Raw genomic sequence first — 10,044 nt, 5'->3', positions numbered from 1 at the left:
AGATCAAGGAGATAACTACTGTGTTGCATTCTCGGTCTCGTCCCTGTCTTCATCCATGAAAGTCCGAAAGTGGCCAGGCCCAGCTGATACTCATGATCCTGATCAGTGATAGTTTACACCCTTCCACCAGCCCTTCACAACTGTCAGCGATTGGCATGCAGCGATATTGCCCCTTGATTCACGGGAGTGGTAAGTGTCGAACACACATTACCACACACCACACACAAACACCGGCACCGGTCCGGTCAATCGAACTGAGTTAGGGAAGTCACCTGACATCTGACACCTGATTATCGATTCAACCAGTGGTACTCATGATCGATCATTGTCACTTTATCATAGAATGTATCAAAGACTCAAGCTATTATATTTGTATAAATCTGTCAATTATTCGGGTTTTTTTACAAATTAAAGCATTTTTTTAAAATCTAATATAATGAAAGAATTATATTTATTTATCATGGTTCAAACTAAACTTCAAAATTACTTAATGCATGTAAAAGTAAATTAAAACGCATGCATAAAAGGCTATACGCATTGGGTTGTCGATGTTGTCGCAACGCAACGCATAAACAGCCATAGAGGTAGCAGTAGCGTAGTGGCCGTAGCAGCTAGCGAGACCACGGTGACGGCTTCAGCAGGTATGCATGCAGTGAACTAAGTGTAGTGCATGGTGGTGCTGCCAAATCAACGGGTTGTGAGTCTGCAGGCCTATCTTTCAAGTCAACTTTATAGTCCCCCTACGTAGCCGGCCTACTTAAGATTTACAGCACTTCACAAGCAACAAAGTCAAGAGTCCAACCAGGTAAAGTACACTAGGTTTACCTGGGCAGCGGCAGGGCTATTCACCTGTAAAAAAATTCACCTGAGGCTGTGTTGTCGGGCCTCTTTTGGCTCTGGAAAGACAATTTAACGTTTTAATAGTCTTTTTTTATGCCCTCCCACTATCACTGATCACTGAGCAAGCTTCCTCTGTAAACTTTATGTCTTGAATCTTGAAATGATAATCCCTGTAGCAGCTCGTCGAAGCTAAACTGGAATACCTTGATTTCTTATTTGCAGGGCTGTGTTTAGTTACAGTCTTAGTTTATATGCAAACACTACCTGCATTTTTATTTCTCATTTAATCATAAATTTACATGAGCCTCCTGATGTAGACCGTGTACATGTAGGTTCCTACTGAATTTTCAACATCATCGAAGCTGTCCAGCGCAGGACAGCCAAACTGTTTCCATGACTCAGCACCCTTTCCTACAGAGAGAGACTAGTAAAGCTTAACCTGTATTCATTGCATTACCGGAGGGAAAGAGGGGACGTGATCCAGGTCTTCAAAATACTACATCATGGTATAGACAGAATCAACCCACAGTCCTTCTTTGTACAGTCACAGTATCGTGGAACGAGAGGCCATCCTTTCAAATTATTTGCAACCCATTGTCGTTTGAATATCTGCAGCAACTGTTTCAGCAAAAGAGTCATCCAATTATGGTACAGTCTGATGCCCATCACTTGTTACATCCACTAGTATAGATTCTTTTAAACATGGTTTAGATACATTCTGGTCAGACAAACGTTTTGAAATTGTCCGACATTCACGCCCACGCTCGATATAGACTGTTACACGTGCTACATGTACAGTGTACTTGTACCAAGCGCTGACGACCGGGAGACCTGACAGGATTCACCTACACTCCCGTACAGATGATGATGATGATGAGTTGTCTTATTCTCTCTCAAAATCTTACTAACCGTTAGTTGTCTGCATGTACTCATTGTACTAATTTGTAGTTTGCGATGTCTACTGCGTATAGATCATTCTGATTGTCACACTTGTGTCTTAGCAGGGATTGTCCAGTCATTTGACCGAATTGACCGAAAATCAAGTGTTAATTCTCAACATTACTACTGCACCATCGTCTACTGCCGTACTTGAAGAAGTTGACAGTTCCGACACACGAGCCTGCAGAAAAGGACCAAGATGGGAGATGTAAGTAATAATGTAACAATGATTCAGCCCAGGATACAATACAGAATCTCATCTATATTACAGTGTCTAGATCTTTACTGATCTTTACTGATTTTCATTTATTTTCTTATGATTTTTACTGTGTCTGTGCTTGTGTGTGTGTTGTGTGTGTGTGTATCGATTGTAAAAAGGAAATGTACATTGTATCTTCATAGCTGTGTGCATCATAAGAAATTGTAGAGTGTACATGTACACTTGTAGGTTACCTAGATCAAATATCTTGGAATTATTAAATGACAGCATTTTTAGATTTGTATGCTGTATAATCTTACATTATAAGAGGTCTACAGTTTTTCACTTTGATGTTAATTGTTGTGTATTACTTCTATTATGTTTTCACGATCAATAGTCCATAAAAAGCAGTTTACTGGGTGGAACATCAATGTTTTATCTACAGCTGTACCACTTCTTTTCTTTTCTTTTTTTGATCTTCCTATTTCTTTACAGGCAAAGGATGATGCGTTGAGCGTAAAAAGTGGCGGATTCAAGTACAGAAATAAGAAGAAACTAAACCCCAGAGAAATAAATGCCATGCACCCAACGCAGAGGAGTAAATATTTGGCTGTAAGTGACTAACCCCTCAAAAATTTGACATGCTGTGTTTAAGAGTTGAGTCCAGTAAAGTATGGAACATTGTCTGTGTACTGGGTCATTATGCACTATAATCTTTTGAGTAAGAAATAACAAATGGAAATATGTATTGCACAAATTTTGCCAAATTTGATGTCATATCATATGTCCATAGAGCTTTTGAAAGAGCTTGCTTCTAGCTCTGTGAGTTGTACATCATATTGTAGCATTTTTGTTGGCATGCTGTTACATCAACAAAAGTATACTTGTCTGAACACAAATGAAAGGTCAGCAAACTAAGCATGGAAATTTCCACTCTCGCTATGTGAGGCTAGCTGAAAAAAAAAAAATTACTGAAATCCAGCAATACATCAACAGGGCAGAAATACAGAGAATAGCGAAAGAATAGCAAAGACACTGCAGATATTTACATGGTGATTAGTATGTCAAGTCTAGGATGAAACTATTATTTGAATGTCTGCTGCCAGAAAACAAGGTGAACTAGTATTTGGGAGATGGGGTATAGTGGAAGATTGTCAACAGAACTGAGCCATGTACTGTATAGGACTTGAAACATATCCACTTAAAGGAGACCTCCAGATGATTTTCTGACTTTTACATTTGAAAAACTACAAATTAATTATACTGAGTACAGAGTTTTAGAATTTATAGTGATTTGGGCGAGGAATGAGAACGTTTTCAAAATTTATAACAAATTGCAATGAACAAGGATGATAACATGGCAGCCTCACTGTAAGAATGCATGAGTTGGGGCTTGAGAAAGCAGAACGAAAGAAAAAGGCATGCATAGATTTCACACAGGTGAACTTGTTAAGCAACCGGTATTGTAATGGAATTACACTCCTACATATGATATGCGAGGCTCCTATGTCATCAACACTGTTCAGTGTAATTTGTTTAAGATTTTTCAGAGTATTTTGTTTCTGTGCTCAAGGACCGCAGCAACAAATTTCACAAATCTATATATGGAGCTGTCGATTTACAAGTGTATGTGCTACGTGATTTAAAATCATGAAAATCGTCTGGAATGCCCGTTTAATCATAATATACTTTACAAGAGTGCTTATTAGGGCAATATTCCTCAATCAAATGTAAGTGTCTATATTGTCAATAATTCATCTTTCTTGCAGTATGAGGATCCATCAAAAGAGACTGCGGAAGCCATCGCCAACTCCAAGAAGCGGGTCCAGGACCTGGGCAAGAAGCAGGCTGAGGACCTCCGGAAGGAGAACCAGGTGGACTTGGAGAATGAGAAACACAACCAGCTGATAGGCCAACTCAAGTGAGTATAATTGGCCTTGATATTTGACAAGGTTTAACATTTAATACCAAGGATGCACAATACACTACAGTCTTGCACATAATATGTAGATTGTTTAAATATACTGAAGGTACTCTACATATCAGCTATTGTAATTTGTAGCTTCATGCTTGAGTATTTTTTTGCGTGGATTTTTCATCATTTGTCTATGCATACACAGGGATACCAGGTTGTGTTGATTTTAGCCAAACTGAATCTGTTCATTTTTGATAAACTAGTACATTGCAGTTGCCTTGTTAGCGAACTGACTTGTGTGAATTCAGTTTTAAGGGGCAGTATGCTTTGATTACAAGGAAACATTATAAATCTACAAGTCATTTACTCATTCCTTCTTGACAAGTGCCAGAATGTTTATCACAAAAAGCACATTGGACAATCCTTAGTGCGTCAGATCATTTATTCATTGTGTTTTGGATTATATAGAACATTTATTAAAGTACGATGGTACAGTTACAAATGTAACTACAAATTGCAATGTAGAAATGATTGCAGTAGTGAGGATTGGACAGGTAGTATTAGTCAACACACATCATTCATGAAAGTGCAGAAAAAATCTGGCTTGAATGCTTCCATATCATGGTTAATACCCAGACTTACCTGTGAAAGTTTTGATGTATCTAAAGATCAGACATCTTCCTCAAATATAAATTTGCAGACTGGTATGAACAGTCAGTTTTCCCCCATCAGTTCACTAATTTTGCGTTTAATGAAGATGTCTTTAGACATTGCTCTGTTACATGTAGACTTGGATGATTGAGGTGACATTGGAAAGCAAAAACTAGTGTATCAAGCATCCTGATGAAAATCTGCCTCAATTCAGTAGAAATTTGTTGTGATAACAGGCCAGCATCGTCAGCAGGTCCAATGCTGAGAACTAGTGGTGTTATTAAAACTTTGTTTAATCCAGGTTTGCTTGGATTGGTTAAATATTTTTTTTTCTTTCGTTCTGTCACTGCAGAGCTGCAGAGGCAAGGAACCGATTACGAGTAATGCGTCTAAGATACCAAGCAAACAGAGTGAGTATTTACCCTTCCATGTCAGCACGAGACATATTTGAATTTTTTTATACTTGTGCCTTGGGTACTAATGAAAAAAAGACATAGATTTCACAAGAATGTTTGTTTTGTGTTGTTGTTTTTGTATTCAAATGGTTGACTTGTTATTGTTAGACTCTTGCGAGTTGTTGAATCAGCTATAAGGGACCATCTTGAATTCTATGGTGTATACAGACATTGCGCTTGTGATTTTCTTTTCAATGCCATTTCTGTTGCTATGTATGTTGTAACCTATCATGTGGAGCTGTAATTTTGTTGATACTCCAGATTTTAAAAGAAAGTGGCAGACAAAAGACATATCAAAATGATATATATCTCATTTTTCACAGGCATGTACGCTCCAGATATTTTTTGACATGTTTTCAGATACCATGTGCGCTCATAACATCCTTCAATATTTGCCACTATCATAGCAGTACATATTAATTTTCCATGGAAACACACAAATTTGTTTAGTTCAGACACAAGGGCAAGATAAAAAAAAAAACACCTTGTATGATTTTGTCTTTGTCAAGGACATGATGTTAGACTCACTGACAGAGCTAGCTGTATGCCAGTTGGTATATATTTATGTCTGTGTGTGTAGTGTATACCAGGTATCTATTCCAGCATACCAATATATTCTATACCAATATATATGTATCTCTCTGATCTCTCCAACCCAGGCCCAAGAGGTCAAACATCTCATATCTTGCCAGCCATCAGCCATCAAGGCGGTACGTCTCCAAGCCATGGTTCCAGCCGTTCCGGACAAGTCCAGCCCAGGGGACAGTTTGGACAAGCTTGAGGTAGGTCACCTTCTCTTTTCTTCTTTTCCCCACAGATGGAGCTTTGCAATCTTTGCTCTGATATCCAACTGCATTGAAACTACTGCAGTTGATTTTAATAAATTATGTCATTGCAATTAAAATTTTCTTTTACAACGCTTGTTCAATTGTATGATTAGATAGTGTACAGCTGAATATACCAGGGTATATGTTTTCATTTTATGTATATTATGTACATTCATAGATATCAAATATATGCACACACAAATAGCACCTGTAAACAGAAAGAGAGGTATACAAAGAGATGTGAATTTACAGATGTATGTACAACTGTATCTATGTGCTGTACGAAAGAAAGTGTGTACAGTTGTATTGTTTGCGCATGCAGTAATTGATTTTAGATATCCAGGTTTAAACAGGGAGCAACTGCATTATATTAGTACTGATATAGAGAGGACTCTCGGTATAACAAAGTTCTTAGGATTGGCAGTTTTTTTGTTTTGTGTTGTGTTTTTGGTTATATCAAAATTTCATTAATCGTTTTGTAAAATATATAATGATATATAGAAAGTAATTTTGAGACTAAAATCTTTACTTTGTCGTAACAAGAATTTTGTTATAACTATGTTTGTTATAACGGGAGTACATGTAACTTGCAGAATGATAAACTGGGTCTGTTGCATACCCATAACATGAATTTTCTGTGCAATTATCATGTACCAGCATGTTCCATGGAAATATCACTTTGCCTGTCTTTTGTATATCCTTCCTACAGAGATCGAGAGTGGAGACGCTACTTGAAGATGAACGAGGGCTGACCATCGATCGAGATCTCAGCTGAGAGGTGGACATTCCAGATATTTATGTTTTTTCTTTGTTTCGTTTTGTTTTCTTTTTGTTTTTGTTTTTGTTTTTCACTAGAGATGTAACATACATGGCATTTTTCTTTGTCATCATGTGTAAGTGCAAGCTTGTAATAAATGATGCAACCCGGTACAGGTGGGGTATGCCGTGTACAAGTAATTATTGAATAACCGTGTTCGCCGTACATTCCATGGTGGTTGTTGTCCAAAAATAAGTTAGTCTGATAAAAAGAGTGAAATCTTACGAGTTCAATGGTAAAAATTTGACTGAAATCGGATGAAAAATAAGGAAGTTATGAAATTTTGAAGCTTTGCTAATTTCTGCAAAACAGTTCTTGTACAGTGGATATGGATAAGCAAATGAGTGAGCTGACCACGTAATAACCTCACAATTTTCCATTGATCGTGTACAAAAAAAAAAATGACAAAAATTCAGTGTTTCTGTCAATGAAGTCTGAAACATGGTGTTATTCCTGGTTGAATAACTTCTGAGTAGTGATCAGTTAGATATATCAGGATTTGAGCCTCGGGCATAATTGCATTTGAATGAAAAACTGGAAGTTTCAAAATCTTATGTACAAACTATACGGCAAGTTGTGAGGGAATGACATGCTCACTTTGCCATTTGCATATATTCATATTGACCGTTCAAGAACTGTTTCCTCAAAAATTAGCAAAACTTCAAAATGTCATAACTCCCTTATCTTTCACCCCATTTCAATCAAAATTTTACCGTTAAACTCATATTTTACTCTTTCTTATCAGAATAACTAATATTTTGACTGGATTTCCCCTTTGATATTGTCCCCTGTGTATGAGCACTGATGCAGTTTTCATCATCTCCATATGAGGAAGTTTCTAATCCCGCTCCATGAAAAGGGATACATAACTCTCTTTTTTCCATCCATAACTGTGATTTATGATAGGAATTGAATCACTTGAAGAGTTTGTTTGCAAAAAACCGATAAGTCCATATTTGCCAAATGGAGATATTTGCGATTAAAGGTCAAGAAAAATAAAGAGAATAATAAGAAAATCTTTGCTTCTTTTGACCATAACTTCAAAAGTGTACCTTTATATGTAGTGACCAATATATCATTTAAAAGGTATTATTTTGTACTTTATGACAGAGACTGTACTTCAAAATCTTCAAAAATGGACTTATCGGATTTTGCGAACAAACACTTCACTTGTAACTTGGTACTACATTGTACACATCCAGCTCCCAGAAGTGTATTGCAAATGCATTACTGTTCTGTGTTTGACACAGTTAAAGGCAAAATATGCATGAAGCATGTTGTCTACATGCTTGAGGCCTAGATAAGGGTCTGCTAATAGCCTAGATGGCATGTGTGTGTTTAGACATTGTCACTGCTATATGGTAGCCTCAAATCTAGGCTGAAGGCTGTGCTACCCATCTATCTGCAAAATGTCCAACATTATATGAGTATTTTCTTTTTCCAGTGATGCCTACCCAATAAAACAAAGTGAACTATTCATATGAGGCATGTGATCAGATTCCTCTGCACAGAATTTCAAGACATCATTCAGTTTGGCAGTTGTGCAGATTGAACTGCCTGTGAAGAGTTGTGCATGGGAATATTGTTTCTTGAAATTCAATTATTTGTACCGTTTCCCAAGTGCTTAGTATTTCTGAACTAAAGCCATAGAATAGTTGCAATGTTGCAAAATCAAGTTAAAAGCTGACCTGTGCTACTCTGAATGTCCAATATATCAAAGCTGTTTAATTCAAAAGTAAATGTTATTATTCAGTGATTGTTGCAAGGATTTTATCATTATGTACCAGAAATCTAAAATTCCTGATGGTTTGCAGCAGCACTTTGAGTTCACTTGTCAGTTTTCATGATGTCGTGTATATTCATCATTTAGTTGCGACCAAAAACTAAATGATGTTGACAAAATTTGTTTCATATTTCATGGTTGCAGTCAGTCTATTTTGGTATCGTGTAAGTTGACGCAATAAGTTTACATTGGCGTAGTGATTAAGTACTTACTCCGCTTGCTGCTCTTTGTGAAGTTCTGTGTTCTAGTCAGATAATATGTTGTGCAATTTCCATAGCTGTTTAAAAGTCAAGCAAGGCTTGCATGAACCTCAAGTAAGCCTTTGCTGTGTGTTGTGAATTCTAGTTGTGTATGAAGTGTGGATACGAATGACATATACGTTCTCAGTTCATCTATTCAAATTAGTTCATCTTTTCAAGTGAGACGAATTCTTTTTATGAATACCTTCAACCAACCCACTTTTGAGAAAATCAAAACAGTAATATCTACATTGTACCTACACTGCAGGATGGGTTTGTATGGGTCCTCACATTTTGACATTAAAAAACAAATGGTGAGTTTATGTGTTCTTAGAAGTCATTAGCTACGAATTGCATATCATTTACTGTTCTTCCATTATGCATTGTATGTTATCATTTATTCATAAGCAGCCAATTCATGTACAAGAGTGTATAAATATTAGCTTGCGTAACTGCAAATATGACTGTAAATATCCATCCAAAAGATTACTTGTAAAAGATGTTTGATTACACGTCAAAGTAATGCAGATAGGGCATGAAATCAATAAATGTCAGTGTGAACATACACCTTATTTTCTGAGAAAATATAATGTGCGCTTCCAGGTATGAATACACAAAGTATTGTATGTCCATTTTGCCTTTTTGTATATGAACGTGATACAAGTGCTTTTATACCTTCAGATATAAAATAGCTATGTGTACTGTATTGTTCCTGTTTTACATGTTTTGCATGAGAGCCCTTATAGAAAGATAAAAATATGATTTATTGCTTGTGCACTTGAGTTTCACATTCAAAGCTTGGTCAAGGATTACTATTTTGTATGATTTTTTTAAATCTCTTATGATATTTAATAGAGACTAGGAATTCATGCAGCCAGTCAGTCATAGGTATTTATTTTGAAGTAAACTTAAAATTAGCAATTTCCATTGAGAGTATTCTGATATGTCATACACAATTAGAAATGTAACTTGAGCACCGTCCACAATTTGATACCCACTGTGTACCTTTGTATTCATTTTCTGTGTCAGAAATGTTTGTATTTGTGCAATGCATGTATCATAACTGTTTCAAATTATTTCAGGACTGTATTCTAAACCGATGTATTTCTATGTACTTGTGTTACACAGACACTTGATACTAGTTATGTAGTTTTAAATGTGAGCACTAGTAGGAAATTATTTTGCAATAAAATATATACTTATTATCAATGATTGTATGTATTTGAGTGGTCCTCATTAGTCGTTTGCATTGAAACACTTAAAGCTTTGTGCACATAATTCACCTAGTCAAAGTCAGTTGAAATAATGTACAACAGTACATTACACCACGTTGTACAGTTGTTATAATATTAATTACAATGTATCAGGTGTTATAAATT

General features: G+C 36.3%; 1 protein-coding gene across 1 annotated transcript; it reads left to right on the top strand.

Moving 5' to 3' along the window:
• The first annotated feature begins 92 nt into the window (after positions 1-92).
• Positions 93-6,601, top strand: LOC139724638 (protein LKAAEAR1-like). The gene is made up of 6 exons (XM_071635771.1): positions 93-189; positions 2,424-2,590; positions 3,748-3,899; positions 4,897-4,954; positions 5,659-5,781; positions 6,536-6,601. Exons 1-6 carry the CDS (start codon positions 93-95, stop codon positions 6,599-6,601), a joined length of 663 nt encoding a protein of 220 aa, XP_071491872.1.
• Positions 6,602-10,044: the final 3,443 nt, after the last annotated feature.

This window comes from Diadema antillarum, unplaced genomic scaffold (genome assembly GCF_040938485.1).
Source record: "Diadema antillarum isolate AM-2024a unplaced genomic scaffold, OU_Dant_1.0 scf00000225, whole genome shotgun sequence".
NCBI classification, from domain to species: Eukaryota; Metazoa; Echinodermata; class Echinoidea; order Diadematoida; family Diadematidae; genus Diadema; species Diadema antillarum.
The sequence above is the reverse complement of the archived record's forward strand: the minus strand, read 5'-3'. Positions and strand labels throughout refer to the sequence as shown.

Coding starts and splice junctions, on each gene's coding strand:
- LOC139724638 (XM_071635771.1), top strand. CDS start 93: ATGATCCTGATCAGTGATAGTTTACACCCTTCCACCAGCCCTTCACAA. Junction 3,900..4,896: donor CAGCTGATAGGCCAACTCAA/GTGAGTATAATT, acceptor CTGTCACTGCAG/AGCTGCAGAGGCAAGGAACC. Junction 4,955..5,658: donor TAAGATACCAAGCAAACAGA/GTGAGTATTTAC, acceptor TCTCCAACCCAG/GCCCAAGAGGTCAAACATCT.